The following is a 20818-nucleotide window of genomic DNA, read 5'->3' on the forward strand; positions in this document are numbered from 1 at the left end:
TGGATTCGAAAACATTTCATTATTTATTCAAAGCAACACCGATTGAGAAGGATAACAACGATGATGACAATCATGGCAAGCACCATAAATAGTTATCGTTGCTTATTTATTACACCATTCGATAGATAGGAACATGAGCCAGTGCCAGTGCATACACTTAGTTTGGCAATGAGCAGCGGATTCCAATAGCGTCAATGGCTGTACCAGCTCGCCCAAAGAAGCCCAGAATCTTACTCCCCTCCTCTAAAGTAAGGGCGAAAGAACTGCCAATCTTGTTGCCTACACTTATGGATGCACCCTTGTTAGTCTCAAGAGTAAGCAACATCACAATTGCATGTCCCTGATAATTGGATAATGCATGAAAATATCCGGAGATAGAAGTGAAGTACTCGTCCTCCTCGAGGATGATCTACAAAAAGGATCAAGGATTTGATGAGAAACAAACAACGGGAAAAAGTAAACTAATTGAAACACATCTGATATTGTAATATATTTTCAAGAGAAATTGGTTTGACTAACTAACGTGTTGCTTCAAAACATTAATCTGGTTGAACCACTTTATATGGTTGGACAAAGACATGAAGTTGATAAGTGCGTATTTATATACACATAGACGTATGGATATACCTCCTCGGATGGGCCGGTGGTGGTTCCATATTTGCCGGTGTGGGGATTACCGTTAAGAATGTAGGTAATCTCCAACCCCACAATGTTATTTCCGTAATAGATTCGAAGTTTGGTAATGTGGTCGGCTTGTCCCATATTCCACGCATCACCTCCGTTGCCACCCCATGGCCCCACCTTCACCATTCTCCCCTGCGTGCATCAGAATAAACACCACATGTCATCAATCCATCTCTGTTGTAGTATACGAGCAAGTGTAGTCGAAGAAGTCAGAAAAGGGATGGAATTCTGAAGACTAACGACGCCACTCACCATATTAGCAGCAACTGAGAATAATGAATGGACGCGCACACTCCCTTGGCGGCAGAAGATGCTATTATTGCAGGACTCGGTGCTGGGAAGAGCATTGGATGAGGGTATTTATAGGCCACCATTCTAGTTTGGATAAGTATGAGCTGATGGATACAGCAAGGAAGAATTGCACCCCCAACTACCGCCGTCCTAAAATCTCACGTAAACGTGAAACATGCATATTCCGTGCTCTTCCTTTTTTTTTATTGCATGCATGCATGCAGTGCAATTAATCGTTTGCTAGGAACGAGATGCGAGGACTTCCGAGGGAGTCGGTGAGTAAATATGATAAACTTGAACACAGTGGCCGGATGGTTCAACCCAACAGCACCACTATCTCCTTCCATTGGGTGAGACGACGAGCTCCATCTTCATCGTGTCCTTGTGGATAACCTCCAATTATAAGGAAACGTGGATTTGGTGGTCGGCCGCCTCGTCTCCTTGCTTCGGATGAGAAAGGACGGGTTCCATTTTCCACGGCCTGCCAGCTTAGTGCTTAGAGCCTCTAACTTCTTCATCTCGTACTTGTCATGACAAAAGCATGCCCATTATTATCACCAACGTGAGGTGTGATTAGGAAAATAACTTTGATTTTTTATTATTGACACCTGTAATATTATTTTAAACAAACAAATGCTAATCAATAAAGAATTATTTTTATACTAGAATTTTTAGTTATCTAAGGAATATGAATCCTATTATTAAATGACGAGAGATCTCCTGACTTAAATTTTTGGTTCGCTCAAATGTGAACGGTGTCATTTATTTCTTTCATCATTACTAAAATTTATTTTTTTAGACAAAAAATCAAATTATGATTCTAAAATAAAAATCAATCCTAGCAGAAGCAAGTAGTGAAATGGAGTATTAGATATCATATCCAGGTAAAGAGAGCTACGCGCTCATGCATATCAAATCTAAACTGTGATGGTTCCTTTAATGAAATAAATGGTGGTTTAGGATATGTTACGCATGATTTGCTCGTTATGTTATCTTTATCGGTGATAGGTTAATATAATAAAAAGACATTATGTACTAGACTTCCTTAAAAATCATTTTTCTTTGTTTACTTTGGACAAAATAAAAGTTACAATACCCCAATCAAATCAACAAGTATATCATAAGAACGGCTACCATATATCGTTCGTATGTACGTGAAATGCTATACGAATAACCACCGATTGGATTCAACTATCGGTGGCCATTTGGTTGTACCGTGGACACTACGTAACTGACATTATATATTTGTGGGACAGTTTTGAGGACTATGAGTTTATACATATATATACAAGGAGGAGCGCAACTAGGTGGCTACTTGGATCACTCTAGAGTAACAAAATCTTTCTCATTTTGAAAGAAGGGAGTGACCCATGGAATGTTTTGAGCTCATCGATTGGGTATCCGAGAATAAATTTGTTCTGGACGTTCTTAGAAATTATTATTATTTTTACTTTATACAAAAAAAGAGTTACGTTGCCCCAATCAAATCTTCAAGCATATTGTTCGTATGTACGTGAATTGACATATACGAATGCCAACCACCGATTGGGTTCAACTATCATTATATCGTCAATTAGCATTCAATAACCAGTGGACCCATAATGTATTTCTTGCTTTATTCAAAGACACACCACAAGGACGACAACAACAATTGCTGCCACTTATTTATCACCACAACCAAGCAGATACATTACAGCATCCTGCGAGAACTAAGACACACGCACCCAAGGCATGACGTGTACTTAGTTAGGGTTAGGGATAGTGCAGTAAACTCCGATTGCCTCGATGGCATCGATGGGAGAACCTTCACGTCCGAAGAAACCTAAAATCTTACCCTCATCCTCTAGATTTAGGGAGAAATGACTACCAATCGCATTGCCGGCACTCACAGAATTGCCCTTGTTAGTCTTAAGAGTAAGTTGTGTTATGAAAACATCCGTCGTCCACATCGTCTTGAAATATCCAGAGATGAAAGTGAAGTATTCGTCGTCCTCTAGAGTAATCTATAAAAGCAATCAAAGGTGTGGTTAGAAATAAAGCACCAAAAATAGTTAGGGAATTTGCAACTCGATCATCTAGCAAGTATCCTAGGAATAATTAATTGTAACCGTTGATCTATAAATACTAATCGGATGTTTTCAGCTTCGACAGCACCTCATTGTACTGGGGTGCATCGCCTCCGACATTGATGGTCTTAGTCACGCCGTCGACGGTGAAGGTGAAGTCAAACGCGAATACGGCATCGATGTAATGAATTTTGACGTTGCTAATGTGATCCGCCTGTCCCATATCCCAGGTTATGCCGCCGTTGCCTCCCCATGGGCCTTGCTCAAGCACGCCCGCCTGCAACCGCGACAACACCACCACCATATTAATATCATCTATGGCAACAAAAGACATATATACAGGCAGGCATGCAAGCATGGCCTCCCCAAAATTAACCCGCAAGAAAATCTATGAAGATGATAAGAAATGGAATGAAGCATCGCACCATTATCAGACTTGTATGAACTACTTCCGCGGAAGATATTAGTATTTTTTGCAGGTATGGATGCGCTTGAAGAAGAAGACCAACGAGTGGGGGTACTTATAGCCCTGCACCCTTGAGTTTGGATAAGTATGAGAAGGTAGTGTCCCTTTTGCTTCAATGCCTGCCAACAGTTCTCACGCGCAGGTAAGTAAACAAACGTGAGCTTCGTGCGCGAGAAGTGATGGATACACACATTAATGCGCCCTCTCTCCCGCAGTACATCAAGACATTTTGTAACAAAAGCTAAAATGAGATCCTTCCTTCTCCCATGCATGAAACGTGAAACATGTTGTGTAGCAAAGATAACGTCTTCTCCTATGAAACCTGAAACATGCAGAAACATGCGAAGAGAGCCGGTGCATCGTACAGACAACCTTATCTCTTTCCATTGGCTGAGTGGGCGACCTGGAACCTCCACATGCTGCGCATCTCCAGCCTCCAACCTTGACTTCTCCGCGCCCCACAGATCGAGCTGAGCAAATTATGTTATGCGAGGTAGGATGCAGTAACATGGTTGGATGTACTAAGTTTACATTACATGAGATATGCATGCATATCCCACCAACTTACTTTTTCCCGGTACACCTTGCAGAGGAATTCAACTTCGAAACTTAAATCTTCCAAGCTGACCATGTGGTGTCCTTTACAATGCGGCGATTAAATATCGACCGAGCAATTTTTTTTTTTTTTTTTTTGAGACTCGTGATATAATAATTTAAGCGGTTGGTATCAAAGGTGTACCCTAAAAAAACATAGATGAAAACATCAATAAATAAATAAATAAATATATATATATATATATATATATATATATATATATATATATATATATATATATATATATATATAAAATAAAGATTAATTTGCTATGTAACCGATAGCAAGCTGGGAAAAGCCTCTGTGGTACACGAGAGGAGCACAAATTCTTCATCTTATCAATGACTCTTTCTCAACATGTTCATTTGAAACATCATCATACCCGGACACATTACAATCATTCTATTCATGTCTCGAAGAAGCATCATCTATGATGGTGGGAAGAAATAAACTCAAATCTATTCATGGATTCACAGAGGGGCTTTGTCTTTCGAATGTTCAAAGAGTTACAGACGGTTGATATTTGTGGTTAAATTTTATATCATATTTTCATAAAATATAAAATTTTTACTACAAGGTATAATTGATAAAAATGCTTAATCAACAACCAAAATTTGCCCCAAGGTACGGAGATACATATAAGAGAGAGTGAGTGTGTGAGAGAGAAGACAATTGATTGGATTCCCATATCTACTTGATCTATTTAATTTTATGCTGTATTACTTATTTGTTGAGAGAAATCACGGAGTTGATCTTAGAATATGTTAGGATACATAGGCAGTGATTGAATTAAGATTTTGGCACCACGATACTGTAAATACATGAGAAAAATGAAAAAAAGGGCATCAGAGTTGGCGTCCGATTTCAAATTTAGATCGTGAATCGTACAGATGCTTAACTCAGTGGTCCAAGAATCATGATCGATCAAAAACTAAAGATGCTATTTTGCTAGCGTTTTCATCGTCATATGCTGAGAAAGGTCAAGGAATACGTGGTTCGCTTCCTCCCATTGTCATGTGCTAAGAGATCTTAGGGAATACGTTGTTCACTTCATCTCTTCGTTGTATGACTCATTTAGAAGCTTACTAATTCTCAAAATAAGGGCCACGGATTCCATCATGAAAAGCACCCCAAGTAATCGTAAGATATCAAAGTGGATTCGAAAACATTTCATTATTTATTCAAAGCAACACCGATTGAGAAGGATAACAACGATGATGACAATCATGGCAAGCACCATAAATTGTTATCGTTGCTTATTTATTACACCATTCGATAGATAGGAACACGAGCCAGTGCCGGTGCATACACTTAGTTTGGCAATGAGCAGCGGATTCCAATAGCGTCAATGGCTGTACCAGCTCGCCCAAAGAAGCCCAGAATCTTACTCCCCTCCTCTAAAGTAAGGGCGAATGAACTGCCAATCTTGTTGCCTACACTTATGGATGCACCCTTGTTAGTATCAAGAGTAAGCAACATCACAATTGCATGTCCCTGATAATTGGATAATGCATGAAAATATCCGGAGATAGAAGTGAAGTACTCGTCCTCCTCGAGGATGATCTACAAAAAGGATCAAGGATTTGATGAGAAACAAACAACGGGAAAAAGAAAACTAATTGAAACACATCTGATATCGTAATATATTTTCAAGAGAAATTGGTTTGACTAACTAACGTGTTGCTTCAAAACATTAATCTGGTTGAACCACTTTATATGGTTGGACAAAGACATGAAGTTGATAAGTGCGTATATATACACATAGATGTATGGATATACCTCCTCGGATGGGCCGGTGGTGGTTCCATATTTGCCGGTGTGGGGATTACCGTTAAGAATGTAGGTAATCTCCAACCCCACAATGTTATCTCCGTAATAGATTCGAAGTTTGGTAATGTGGTCGGCTTGTCCCATATTCCACGCATTCCCTCCGTTGCCACCCCATGGCCCCACCTTCACCATTCTCCCCTGCGTGCATCAGAATAAACACCACATGTCATCCATCCATCTATGATGTAGTATACGAGCAAGTGTAGTCGAAGAAGTCAGAAAAGGGATGGAATTCTGAAGACTAACGACGCCACTCACCATATTAGCAGCAACTGCGAATAATGAATGGACGCGCACACTCCCTTGGCGGCAGAAGATGCTATTATTGCAGGACTTGGTGCTTGGAAGAGCATTGGATGAGGGTATTTATAGGCCACCATTCTAGTTTGGATAAGTATGAGCTGATGTATACAGCAAGGAAGAATTGCACCCCCAACCACCGCCGTCCTAAAATCTCACGTAAACGTGAAACATGCATATTCCGTGCTCTTCCCTTTTCTTTATTGCATGCATGCACGCAGTGCAATTAATCGTTTGCTAGGAACGAGATGCGAGAACTTCCGAGGGAGTCGGTGAGTAAATATGATAAGCTTGAACACAGTGGCCGGATGGTTCAGCCCAACAGCACCACTATATCTCCTTCAATTGGCTGAGACGACGAGCTCCATCTTCATCTTGTGCTTGTGGATAACCTCCAATTATAAGGAAACGTGGATTTGGTGGTCGGCCGCCTCGTCTCCTTCCTTCTGATGAGAAAGGAGGAGCTCAATTTTCCACGTCCTGCCTGCTTAAGTACTTAGAGCCGCTAACTTCTTCATCTCGTACTTGTCATGTTATCAACAATGCGAGGTGTGATCAAGAAAACTATCTATCAAGAATAATCAAATAACTTTGATTATTTATTATTGACACCTGTAATATTATTTTGAACAAAAAAATGCTAATCATTTTTTATACTAGAATTTTCAGTTATCAAAGGAACATGGATCATATTATTAAATGTGAATGACATCATCATTATTAAAGTTTATTTTTTAAAAAAATCATATTAGGCCTCTAAATGTTTTGAGGTACAGAGAGTTACATTTGAAATGTTTTGAAATGAAGTTATAGATGACATATGTAGAGGTACAGAGAGTTACGTGCTCATGCATATCAAACCTGACATATTTTGCACAGGTTGGATGATGATGAAGCAAATAAATATTTTGACGCTTTATAGTAAGTAAGATACGGAATCAAATCCCGTCGTCGCCAGTTACATTTGTTAAGAAGTTGTCGTTCGTATTTGAGCACAAATTACGTTAGCTTGTAGAAGTCAAAATGAAAGGCCAAGTTCTTCCTCACGTCTTACGCTCAAAGAGATAGATATCAATGTGTCTGTCTCATTAAAATCTTAAGCTGACTACTGGATTTACATGTCCTGCTTAAATGTTAAGAATATTTACAAGTTTAAAATAGCTTGTATAGATATTTTGAGTGTCATTCCGCTAGCTGCTAACAAAAACAAGCATCTTAGACTGACCAGGTAAAATCTTTACATCAAAACCAGTTGTAAAATGGATCTTCGCGTTTGGCTTGGATACGAAAGCTTTAAGGGAATGGAACCAACCTGAACTCAACCTTAGAACCCATACCATGGACTGTAATCAGGAATCAATCAGCAGTTACAACAACTTCAACCCAGAACCATATATGTCCCTTGTTGGGCTGATAGCCCATATTCAGCCCATGTGGGCTAGGGCAACCCACAGCCCACACCCCCTCTTAACCTAACCCTAATTAAGATTAGGGGGGTGTGATGGTTGGGTTTTATAAGTAAAAAAAGGCTATAAAAAGGCAGCAACGAGGCAGATCTTTAGAGCCACAGGATTCCAAAGAGAAGAAGGAGAACAAGGAAGAAAAGGAAGAGAAAGAAAGGGAAGAAGACAAGGACAACGTAGAGAGACTGTTCTCAATCATCAGTAGACTCTTGTTGTGATTACTTAGGGAGGTTTTAGATATTGTGGGCAGTGACGTGACAACCAGACCCTCAGTCTGATTCCCTCTACTTTCCCCTGTGATATCCCTGTCTATTTGCTCCTTAGATTTTAATGCAGATTTAATTTCCTGATACGAAATTGTTTCTTTTCCATAAATCATCGTATCACGGAAATGCTTAAAAAATTAGGGAAGAGAACACAAAAGTAATAGGCCTTATCCTCATAATCAATTTTTGCATCTATATTCTCCAAATCCATAACTAAGGAATCAAATTTATCAAGATGTGAGAGCATAGATGTACCTTCAGTCATCCGAAGCATATACAAACTCTGCTTCAAGTAGAGACGATCCTCTACTGTCCTCTTCATATACAAGGCTTTAAGTTTGTCCCACATGCTCTTAGTTATAGTCTCCGTAGCTACCTCCCATAAAACCTCGTCAGAGAGATTTAGAATAATGCTTGATCGGGCCTTCTTATCTATACACGCAAGATCTTCCTTTATCTTGAGTTGCCTCTGATACCAGTTTGTTAGAGCTAGCCCTAGAAAATTTACCAAAGGGTAATTTGGCAACCCAAAAAAGATAATAAAGTAGAAAAATAAAAGAAGTGACAAGAACACCAGATTTACATGGTTCGATCAATTGACCTACATCCACGAACCAAAGAGAAGCAAATCATTACTATAAAAGAGGGACCATTACAAATGCCTTAGGAAGATGTTCCTAGGTCATAAAACATGAAACTACTAAACAAGAAAAGCCTAAAGCAAACAATTAGGTTTTCTTGTGGTGCATCTGACTTCAAAGCCCAGGCCTTTATTTATAGTTTAAACAGGAGATACCAAACTTGATTTTTCTGATATGGGACTATGTGGGACTTGCCAAACTAACAGACACTCCTTCTTTATTTGAGAATATTAAGATTTTCGATTTCTATGGACCTGCAAGTGCAATCATCAATGCAATCGGGGTTTACTATGCTATAGTTTGAATATTTGGAGTAAGTACTGTCTGTGTATTACTACAAAGATGCTCTAGACATTATTAAGTAGCAGCAGTTGTTGTCATTGTTATCGCTTCGTCCTTCATGAATCTATAAATGAATTATGAAATATTTGTGGGTGCATTTTGATTTGCTTCTTCTTAGATCTTGTGCTGCTGGATGCATTCCTATTCATTCATTCGAGTGAAAGGTAAAAACTAATCAGCTAAGCACGATGAGGAAAGACTAATCTGTGGGTGCATTTTGATTTGCTTCGACTTAGATCTTGTGTTGCTGGATCATCCTAAGCACGATGAGGAAAGACTAATCTTAAGATCACAGAAATATGGTTGATGAGATTGCATCAGCTAATGTTCATTAGGGTAGACCAAGGACTTCTAAGATATAAAAGAGACTATAAGGCATTCCTGCGGAGCCACGTCAGAGGGCATGTGTCCTGTTTGACATTTTCTATAGGATATATATAAGAAGGACCATAAGTCATTCCTAGTGTTTGGTTAATGGTGCCACAGAATATATCCGAAATGACGACTTGACGATGATATTGGCAGATGACAACACCAACTTGGTCAACTCATGCAGCCATGTCGCCTGTCCATCTCTAGAGATATTTGACATGGATAATTGAGCTGCACTGCACTGAGAGCTTACTTCCTTCGAGTAAGACGTAGTTTACTTATTTTAGCTTAAAATTTTATTCAATCGACATGGTCCAAATGCTGCTTCCAAAGACTTGTAACCTTATTACATCTAGTAAAATTGGGCAATCATTTAGCGCACTTATTTTCTTCTCTAAATATATACATAATAAAATATTCAAATAAATTTTGCATTAAGTGTAAAACATCACTAGATGTTTATCAACTTCCATGGAGGTTTGGTCTTTTTCTCTAATGCGAGAGGCATTTGTTGTCACGAACAAGATTAGATATGCGTGCGAGAGAGAACATCCAATGGAGAAGGACAAGAAATGTATTTTAGAAGAAGGACATCACAATTTTTTATCATTCTCATAATGAATATATAGGATAGCATAGAAAATCTAACTGTACACATAGTTTGGCTAAGCAGTTGGATTTATTTCCCAATTTTGTTTTGTCATTCTGGTGATGTAAACATCTGAAGAATCTCATCCGCCATGGATGTCATCATCATCGTCATGATCATTTTATTGTGGATGATTCTAAAAACCACATCATCTAGACCGTTCTCTCGAGTTAACTACTTGACTTGAGGAATAGCGCATGGATCGATTGAATTCTTTCCAATGCCGATATATTTTTTCTTATGACAGAGACAGTGGATTCTCTCCCTGCAGATTGCGGCACGTTGATAATCTATTGGACAATTTGATCCCACTAATTCCAGCATCGCAGTCGCATTTGGGTTTGTTCGAATTCAATTAAGATTTAGGTGATTTTGCAGGTATTCCACCCGCTGCCATCACTAACCATGGCATCAACACTGCATATGCGGATCACAAGAGTCATGGAGTACATGCGAGCATGAATATCTCGAATAAGCAAAAAGATTCTTTGAGAATCCTTGTTGACTGTATCTATCAGTAATTTAGAATCTATTTCGATGAGTACATGAGGAACACCTTCAGCGAATTCTAGTCCCTCCAGAATAGCTGCAGCTTCACAATATGTCCTATCTCGGGAAAAGAGATACCTAAAACCGAGAAACATAAACAAAGCATCTAACAATAATGGGCTGATCCATCAAAAATTTCAACTTGGGTATTCGGTTTTTAGCTTCTATTTGATCTTGACTTCAGAATTATGTATCATCCACAAGATTTTTATAGGAACCCAAGGCTCAAATTAAAAGTTGTTTGCAAGATATTATATGTATTCTTTCTTTGGTATTGTACATGGAAATGAACGTGGATTTTTGGGCTCCATGAGGTCATGCGAATCCGAGTGCTCTCTAAGTCGACGAACGTCCATCAAACACACATTTACGCTACATCACTTGTGTTCCCTTGTGGAGATGTCGATGACGCCATAGAATTGCAGACTGCAGCATATATGCATGCATCTATATGACCCGGTTAAGCGGATTGTGATAATATGACTTTATCACGTACATGGAGTTGATCTTTGCGTTCGGATAGTAGTGATTAAATTCAGATTATGGTATAATGACTTTATTTGACCTTCCGAATCTGACTCATGACTCATACATAACGATAGATTTAGCATCAACACAGGTCCTCAGAGAATGCAACAACATTTTGCAATGATGCAAGCACAATGATCGATTTAAAACTAAAGAGGATATTTTCCTGGCATTCCGTCATCATATGTTGTTTGATTATAAGGAACACGTAGTTTATTAATTTCTTCACCACTTTGTATTACTCGTTTCGCAGCTTACTAGTTCTCCTAAATATTGCTAGATAATTAGAGCAATGGAATCAATCATGAAAAAGCACACGTTGTAGTCGAAACATATCAAAGTTGATTTATTTCAATATTTATTCAAAGTCACACCTCATGACAACGATAACAACGAGCAATCATGGCAAGCACCATAATAGTTGTCGTTTCTTATTCATTACGGCATTCCATCATGACAAGTACACCGAGTAATGATAAGATATCGAAGTGGATTCGAACACAGTGGCCGGATGGTTCAATCCAACAGCACCACTATCTCCTTCCATCGGGTGAGACGACGAGCTCCATCTTCATCGTGTCCTTGTGGATAACCTCCAATTATAAGGAAACGTGGATTTGGTGGTCGGCCGCCTCGTCTCCTTGCTTCGGATGAGAAAGGACGGGTTCCATTTTCCACGGCCTGCCAGCTTAGTGCTTAGAGCCTCTAACTTCTTCATCTCGTACTTGTCATGACAAAAGCATGCCCATTATTATCACCAACGTGAGGTGTGATTAGGAAAATAAATTTGATTATTTATTATTGACACCTGTAATATTATTTTAAACAAACAAATACTAATCAATAAAGAATTATTTTTATACTAGAATTTTTAGTTATCTAAGGAATATGAATCCTATTATTGAATGACGAGAGAACTCCTGACTTAAATTTTTGGTTCGCTCAAATGTGAACGGTGTCATTTATTTCTTTCATCATCACTAAAATTTATTTTTTTAGATAAAACATCAAATTAGGATTCTAAAATAAAAATCAATCCTAGCAGAAGCAAGTAGTGAAATGGAGTATTAGATATCATATATCCAGGCAAAGAGAGCTACGCGCTCATGCATATCAAATCTCGCATATTTTGAAGATGTTAGATGACAATAATATTTTGTCTCTTTATAGTAAGATACCAAATAAATCTCATCTTTGCCACTTACATTTGTTAAAAAAAAAAAACAAAAACATTGTGACAATGACCCTATGAACGAGAAAGTGTTTGCGCAAGAATTATGGGTTCGTATTTGAACACAAGTTACATTTGTTCGTAGTGGCTCGAGCGAACTCAAAACGAGATCCTTTACGCTCACACTACTCGTTCCCCAACTTCTTTTTTTTCATAAAATCATGACATGCGTTTGGGCGAATGACAAGGTTCATAAACTTAAGAGGTTTGTTCAACAGATAAGTTATATATAAATATTCAATGGACAAAACCTTTTTAAGGATGATTCAAACTAATTGTGATGGGTCCTTTAATGAAATAAATGTTGGTTTAGGATATGTTATGCATGATTTGCTCGTTATGTTATCTTTATCGGTGATTGGTTAATATAATAAAAAGACTATGTACTAGACTTCCTTAGAAATCATTTTCCTTTGTTTACTTTGGACAAAAAAAAAGTTACAATGCCCCAATCAAATCATCAAGTATTTCATAAGAACGGCTACCATATATCGTTTGTATGTACGTGAAATGCTATACGAATAACCACCGATTGGATTCAACTATCGGTGGCTATTTGGTTGTACCATGGACACTACGTCACTGACATTAAATATTTGTGGGACAGTTTTGAGGACTACGAGTTTATACATGTATACAAGGAGGAGCGCAACTAGGTGGCTACTTGGATCACTTTAGAGTAAAAAAATCTTTATTATTTTGAAAAAAGGGGGTGACCTATGGAATGTTTTGAGCTCATCGATTGGGTATCCGAGAATAAATTTGTTCTGGACTTTCTTAGAAATTATTATTATTTTACTTTATACAAAAAAAGGAGTTACGTTACCCCAATCAAATCTTCAAGCATATTGTTCGTATGTACGTGAAGTGAAGTGACATATACGATTGCCAACCACCGATTGGGTTCAACTATCATTAGCATTCAATAACCAGTGGACCCATAATGTATTTCTTGCTTTATTCAAAGACACACGACAAGGACGACAACAACAATTGCTGCCACTTATTTATCACCACAACCAAGCAGATACATTACAGCATCCTGCGAGAACTAAGACACACGCACCCAAGGCATGACGTGTGCTTAGTTAGGGTTAGGGATAGTGCAGTAAACTCCGATTGCCTCGATGGCATCGATGGGAAAACCTTCACGTCCGGAGAAACCCAAAATCTTACCCTCATCCTCTAGATTTAGGGAGAAATGACTACCAATCGCGTTGCCGGCACTCACAGAATTGCCCTTGTTGGTTTTAAGAGTAAGTTGTGTTATGAAAACGTCCGTCGTCCACATCGTCTTGAAATATCCAGAGATGAAAGTGAAGTATTCGTCCTCCTCTAGAGTAATCTATACAAGCAATCAAAGATGTGGTTAGAAATAAAGCACCAAAAATAGTTAGGTAATATGCAACTCGATCATCTAGCAAGTATCCTAGGAATAATTGATTGTAACCGTTGATCTATAAATACTAAACGGATGTTTTCAGCTTCGACAGCACCTCATTGTACTGGGGTGCATCGCCTCCGACGTGGATGGTCTTAGTCACGCCGTCGACGGTGAAGGTGAAGTCAAACGCGAATACGGCATCGATGTAATGAATTTTGACGTTGCTAATGTGATCCGCCTGTCCCATATCCCAGATTTTGCCGCCGTTGCCTCCCCATGGGCCTTGCTCAAGCACGCCCGCCTGCAACCGCGACAACACCACCACCATATTAATATCATCTATGGCAACAAAAGAAATATATACAGGCAGGCATGCAAGCATGGCCTCCCCAAAATTAACCCGCAAGAAAATCTATGAAGATGATAGGAAATGGAATGAAGCATCGCACCATTATCAGACTTGTATGAACTACTTCTGCGGAAGATATTAGTATTTTTTGCAGGTATGGATGCGCTTGAAGAAGAAGAGCAACGAGTGGGGATACTTATAGCCCTGCACCCTTGAGTTTGGATAAGTATGAGAAGGTAGTGTCCCTTTTGCTTCAATGCCTGCCAACAGTTCTCACGCGCAGGTAAGTAAACAAACGTGAGCTTCGTGCGCGAGAAGTGATGGATACACACATTAATGCGCCCTCTCTCCTGCAGTACATCAAGACATTTTGTAACAAAAGCTAAAATGAGATCCTTCCTACTCCCATGCATGAAACGTGAAACATGTTGTGTAGCAAAGATAACGTCTTCTCCTATGAAACCTGAAACATGCAGAAACATGCGAAGAGAGCCGGTGCATCGTACAGACAAACTTATATCTTTCCATTGGCTGAATCGGCGACCTGGAACCTCCACATGCTGCGCATCTCCAGCCTCCAACCTTGACTTCTCCGCGTCCCACAGATCGAGCTGAGCAAATTATGTTATGCGAGGTTGGATGCAGTAACATGGTTGGATATACTAAGTTTACATTACATGAGATATGCATGCATATCCCACCAACTTACTTTTTCCCGGTACAGCTTGCAGAGGAATTCAACTTCGAAACTTAAATCTTCCAAGCTGACCATGTGGTGTCCTTTACAATGCGACGATTAAATATCGACCAAGCAATTTTCTTTTTTCTTTTTTTTTTGAGACTCGTGATATAATAATTTAAGCGGTTGGTATCAAAGGTGTACCCTACAAAAATATAGATGAACACCTCAAGATATATATATATATATATATATATATATAGTTTATTTTAAAAAATAAAGATTAATTTGTTATGTAACCAATGGCGAGCAGGGAAAAGCCACTGTGGTACACGAGAGGAGCACAAATTCTACATCTTATCAACGACTCTTTCTCAACATGTTCATTTGAAACATCATCGTATCCAAACATATTACGATCATTCTATTCATGTCTCGAAGAAGTATCATCTATGATGGTGGGAAGAAATAAACTCAAATCTATAGGGATTCACATAGGGGCTTTGTCTTTCGATTGTTCAAAAAGTTACACACGGTTGATATTTGTGGTTAAATTTTATATCATAAAAATGCTTAATCAACAACCAAAATTTGCCCCAAGGTACGGAGATACATATAAGAGAGAGAGAGAGTGAGTGAGAGAGAAGACAATTGATTGGATTCCCATATCTACTTGATCTATTTAATTTTATGTTGTATTACTTATTTGTTGAGAGAAATCACGGAGTTGATCTTAGAATATGTTAGGATACATAGGCAGTGATTGAATTAAGATTTTGGCACCACAATACTGTAAATACATGAGAAAAATGAAAAAAAGGGCATCAGAGTTGGCCTCCGATTTCAAATTTAGATCGTGAATCATATAGATGCTTAACTCAACGTGGTTCCTCGGAGAATGCAACAACGTTTTGCAGTGGTCCAAGAATCATGATCGATCAAAAACTAAAGATGCTATTTTGCTAGCGTTTTCATCGTCATATGCTGAGAAAGTTCAAGGAATACGTGGTTCGTTTCCTCCCATTGTCATGTGCTAAGAGATCTTACGGAATACGTTGTTCACTTCATCTCTTCGTTGTATTACTCATTTAGAAGCTTACTAGTTCTCCCAATAAGGGCCACGGATTCCATCATGAAAAGCACCCCAAGTAATCGTAAGATATCAAAGTGGATTCGAAAACATTTCATTATTTATTCAAAGCAACACCGATTGAGAAGGATAACAACGATGATGACAATCATGGCAAGCACCATAAATAGTTATCGTTGCTTATTTATTACACCATTCGATAGATAGGAACATGAGCCAGTGCCAGTGCATACACTTAGTTTGGCAATGAGCAGCGGATTCCAATAGCGTCAATGGCTGTACCAGCTCGCCCAAAGAAGCCCAGAATCTTACTCCCCTCCTCTAAAGTAAGGGCGAAAGAACTGCCAATCTTGTTGCCTACACTTATGGATGCACCCTTGTTAGTCTCAAGAGTAAGCAACATCACAATTGCATGTCCCTGATAATTGGATAATGCATGAAAATATCCGGAGATAGAAGTGAAGTACTCGTCCTCCTCGAGGATGATCTACAAAAAGGATCAAGGATTTGATGAGAAACAAACAACGGGAAAAAGTAAACTAATTGAAACACATCTGATATTGTAATATATTTTCAAGAGAAATTGGTTTGACTAACTAACGTGTTGCTTCAAAACATTAATCTGGTTGAACCACTTTATATGGTTGGACAAAGACATGAAGTTGATAAGTGCGTATTTATATACACATAGACGTATGGATATACCTCCTCGGATGGGCCGGTGGTGGTTCCATATTTGCCGGTGTGGGGATTACCGTTAAGAATGTAGGTAATCTCCAACCCCACAATGTTATTTCCGTAATAGATTCGAAGTTTGGTAATGTGGTCGGCTTGTCCCATATTCCACGCATCACCTCCGTTGCCACCCCATGGCCCCACCTTCACCATTCTCCCCTGCGTGCATCAGAATAAACACCACATGTCATCAATCCATCTCTGTTGTAGTATACGAGCAAGTGTAGTCGAAGAAGTCAGAAAAGGGATGGAATTCTGAAGACTAACGACGCCACTCACCATATTAGCAGCAACTGAGAATAATGAATGGACGCGCACACTCCCTTGGCGGCAGAAGATGCTATTATTGCAGGACTCGGTGCTGGGAAGAGCATTGGATGAGGGTATTTATAGGCCACCATTCTAGTTTGGATAAGTATGAGCTGATGGATACAGCAAGGAAGAATTGCACCCCCAACTACCGCCGTCCTAAAATCTCACGTAAACGTGAAACATGCATATTCCGTGCTCTTCCTTTTTTTTTATTGCATGCATGCATGCAGTGCAATTAATCGTTTGCTAGGAACGAGATGCGAGGACTTCCGAGGGAGTCGGTGAGTAAATATGATAAACTTGAACACAGTGGCCGGATGGTTCAACCCAACAGCACCACTATCTCCTTCCATTGGGTGAGACGACGAGCTCCATCTTCATCGTGTCCTTGTGGATAACCTCCAATTATAAGGAAACGTGGATTTGGTGGTCGGCCGCCTCGTCTCCTTGCTTCGGATGAGAAAGGACGGGTTCCATTTTCCACGGCCTGCCAGCTTAGTGCTTAGAGCCTCTAACTTCTTCATCTCGTACTTGTCATGACAAAAGCATGCCCATTATTATCACCAACGTGAGGTGTGATTAGGAAAATAACTTTGATTTTTTATTATTGACACCTGTAATATTATTTTAAACAAACAAATGCTAATCAATAAAGAATTATTTTTATACTAGAATTTTTAGTTATCTAAGGAATATGAATCCTATTATTAAATGACGAGAGATCTCCTGACTTAAATTTTTGGTTCGCTCAAATGTGAACGGTGTCATTTATTTCTTTCATCATTACTAAAATTTATTTTTTTAGACAAAAAATCAAATTATGATTCTAAAATAAAAATCAATCCTAGCAGAAGCAAGTAGTGAAATGGAGTATTAGATATCATATCCAGGTAAAGAGAGCTACGCGCTCATGCATATCAAATCTAAACTGTGATGGTTCCTTTAATGAAATAAATGGTGGTTTAGGATATGTTACGCATGATTTGCTCGTTATGTTATCTTTATCGGTGATAGGTTAATATAATAAAAAGACATTATGTACTAGACTTCCTTAAAAATCATTTTTCTTTGTTTACTTTGGACAAAATAAAAGTTACAATACCCCAATCAAATCAACAAGTATATCATAAGAACGGCTACCATATATCGTTCGTATGTACGTGAAATGCTATACGAATAACCACCGATTGGATTCAACTATCGGTGGCCATTTGGTTGTACCGTGGACACTACGTAACTGACATTATATATTTGTGGGACAGTTTTGAGGACTATGAGTTTATACATATATATACAAGGAGGAGCGCAACTAGGTGGCTACTTGGATCACTCTAGAGTAACAAAATCTTTCTCATTTTGAAAGAAGGGAGTGACCCATGGAATGTTTTGAGCTCATCGATTGGGTATCCAAGAATAAATTTGTTCTGGACGTTCTTAGAAATTATTATTATTTTTACTTTATACAAAAAAAGAGTTACGTTGCCCCAATCAAATCTTCAAGCATATTGTTCGTATGTACGTGAATTGACATATACGAATGCCAACCACCGATTGGGTTCAACTATCATTATATCGTCAATTAGCATTCAATAACCAGTGGACCCATAATGTATTTCTTGCTTTATTCAAAGACACACCACAAGGACGACAACAACAATTGCTGCCACTTATTTATCACCACAACCAAGCAGATACATTACAGCATCCTGCGAGAACTAAGACACACGCACCCAAGGCATGACGTGTACTTAGTTAGGGTTAGGGATAGTGCAGTAAACTCCGATTGCCTCGATGGCATCGATGGGAGAACCTTCACGTCCGAAGAAACCTAAAATCTTACCCTCATCCTCTAGATTTAGGGAGAAATGACTACCAATCGCATTGCCGGCACTCACAGAATTGCCCTTGTTAGTCTTAAGAGTAAGTTGTGTTATGAAAACATCCGTCGTCCACATCGTCTTGAAATATCCAGAGATGAAAGTGAAGTATTCGTCGTCCTCTAGAGTAATCTATAAAAGCAATCAAAGGTGTGGTTAGAAATAAAGCACCAAAAATAGTTAGGGAATTTGCAACTCGATCATCTAGCAAGTATCCTAGGAATAATTAATTGTAACCGTTGATCTATAAATACTAATCGGATGTTTTCAGCTTCGACAGCACCTCATTGTACTGGGGTGCATCGCCTCCGACATTGATGGTCTTAGTCACGCCGTCGACGGTGAAGGTGAAGTCAAACGCGAATACGGCATCGATGTAATGAATTTTGACGTTGCTAATGTGATCCGCCTGTCCCATATCCCAGGTTATGCCGCCGTTGCCTCCCCATGGGCCTTGCTCAAGCACGCCCGCCTGCAACCGCGACAACACCACCACCATATTAATATCATCTATGGCAACAAAAGACATATATACAGGCAGGCATGCAAGCATGGCCTCCCCAAAATTAACCCGCAAGAAAATCTATGAAGATGATAAGAAATGGAATGAAGCATCGCACCATTATCAGACTTGTATGAACTACTTCCGCGGAAGATATTAGTATTTTTTGCAGGTATGGATGCGCTTGAAGAAGAAGACCAACGAGTGGGGGTACTTATAGCCCTGCACCCTTGAGTTTGGATAAGTATGAGAAGGTAGTGTCCCTTTTGCTTCAATGCCTGCCAACAGTTCTCACGCGCAGGTAAGTAAACAAACGTGAGCTTCGTGCGCGAGAAGTGATGGATACACACATTAATGCGCCCTCTCTCCCGCAGTACATCAAGACATTTTGTAACAAAAGCTAAAATGAGATCCTTCCTTCTCCCATGCATGAAACGTGAAACATGTTGTGTAGCAAAGATAACGTCTTCTCCTATGAAACCTGAAACATGCAGAAACATGCGAAGAGAGCCGGTGCATCGTACAGACAACCTTATCTCTTTCCATTGGCTGAGTGGGCGACCTGGAACCTCCACATGCTGCGCATCTCCAGCCTCCAACCTTGACTTCTCCGCGCCCCACAGATCGAGCTGAGCAAATTATGTTATGCGAGGTAGGATGCAGTAACATGGTTGGATGTACTAAGTTTACATTACATGAGATATGCATGCATATCCCACCAACTTACTTTTTCCCGGTACACCTTGCAGAGGAATTCAACTTCGAAACTTAAATCTTCCAAGCTGACCATGTGGTGTCCTTTACAATGCGGCGATTAAATATCGACCGAGCAATTTTTTTTTTTTTTTTTTTGAGACTCGTGATATAATAATTTAAGCGGTTGGTATCAAAGGTGTACCCTAAAAAAACATAGATGAAAACATCAATAAATAAATAAATAAATAAATATATATATATATATATATATATATATATATATATATATATATATAAAATAAAGATTAATTTGCTATGTAACCGATAGCAAGCTGGGAAAAGCCTCTGTGGTACACGAGAGGAGCACAAATTCTTCATCTTATCAATGACTCTTTCTCAACATGTTCATTTGAAACATCATCATACCCGGACACATTACAATCATTCTATTCATGTCTCGAAGAAGCATCATCTATGATGGTGGGAAGAAATAAACTCAAATCTATTCATGGATTCACAGAGGGGCTTTGTCTTTCGAATGTTCAAAGAGTTACAGACGGTTGATATTTGTGGTTAAATTTTATATCATATTTTCATAAAATATAAAATTTTTACTACAAGGTATAATTGATAAAAATGCTTAATCAACAACCAAAATTTGCCCCAAGGTACGGAGATACATATAAGAGAGAGTGAGTGTGTGAGAGAGAAGACAATTGATTGGATTCCCATATCTACTTGATCTATTTAATTTTATGCTGTATTACTTATTTGTTGAGAGAAATCACGGAGTTGATCTTAGAATATGTTAGGATACATAGGCAGTGATTGAATTAAGATTTTGGCACCACGATACTGTAAATACATGAGAAAAATGAAAAAAAGGGCATCAGAGTTGGCGTCCGATTTCAAATTTAGATC

At 38.9% G+C, this 20818-nt stretch overlaps 4 protein-coding genes and 1 long non-coding RNA gene across 5 annotated transcripts; all 5 read right to left on the reverse strand.

Moving 5' to 3' along the window:
• On the reverse strand, positions 1–3606 carry LOC135651393 (jacalin-related lectin 3-like). The gene is made up of 6 exons (XM_065171458.1): positions 3467–3606; positions 3130–3318; positions 2722–2978; positions 937–1018; positions 628–816; positions 1–409 (listed from the first exon to the last, which is right to left on the reverse strand). The coding sequence occupies exons 1-6, from the start codon at positions 3467–3469 to the stop codon at positions 158–160; spliced, it is 972 nt and encodes a 323-aa protein (XP_065027530.1). The 5' UTR covers positions 3470–3606; the 3' UTR covers positions 1–157.
• A 1807-nt stretch (positions 3607–5413) lies between these two features.
• LOC135651394 (horcolin-like) lies at positions 5414–11760 on the reverse strand. The gene is made up of 4 exons (XM_065171459.1): positions 11636–11760; positions 10370–10592; positions 5882–6070; positions 5414–5665 (listed from the first exon to the last, which is right to left on the reverse strand). The coding sequence occupies exons 1-4, from the start codon at positions 11758–11760 to the stop codon at positions 5414–5416; spliced, it is 789 nt and encodes a 262-aa protein (XP_065027531.1).
• Positions 11761–13188: 1428 nt separating this feature from the next.
• LOC135650923 (salt stress-induced protein-like) lies at positions 13189–14176 on the reverse strand. Its single transcript, XM_065170619.1, has 3 exons — positions 14107–14176; positions 13770–13958; positions 13189–13618 (listed from the first exon to the last, which is right to left on the reverse strand). Exons 1-3 carry the CDS (start codon positions 14107–14109, stop codon positions 13358–13360), a joined length of 453 nt encoding a protein of 150 aa, XP_065026691.1. The 5' UTR covers positions 14110–14176; the 3' UTR covers positions 13189–13357.
• Positions 14177–15853: 1677 nt separating this feature from the next.
• LOC135650945 (jacalin-related lectin 19-like) lies at positions 15854–16856 on the reverse strand. The gene is made up of 3 exons (XM_065170669.1): positions 16790–16856; positions 16481–16669; positions 15854–16262 (listed from the first exon to the last, which is right to left on the reverse strand). The coding sequence occupies exons 1-3, from the start codon at positions 16790–16792 to the stop codon at positions 16011–16013; spliced, it is 444 nt and encodes a 147-aa protein (XP_065026741.1). The 5' UTR covers positions 16793–16856; the 3' UTR covers positions 15854–16010.
• Positions 16857–18419: 1563 nt separating this feature from the next.
• On the reverse strand, positions 18420–19459 carry LOC135650782 (uncharacterized). Its single transcript, XR_010501623.1, has 3 exons — positions 19320–19459; positions 18983–19171; positions 18420–18831 (listed from the first exon to the last, which is right to left on the reverse strand). It is a non-coding gene; the product is annotated as an uncharacterized LOC135650782 (long non-coding RNA).
• Positions 19460–20818: the final 1359 nt, after the last annotated feature.

This window comes from Musa acuminata, chromosome BXJ3-10 (genome assembly GCF_036884655.1).
Source record: "Musa acuminata AAA Group cultivar baxijiao chromosome BXJ3-10, Cavendish_Baxijiao_AAA, whole genome shotgun sequence".
Taxonomy (NCBI): Eukaryota; Viridiplantae; Streptophyta; class Magnoliopsida; order Zingiberales; family Musaceae; genus Musa; species Musa acuminata.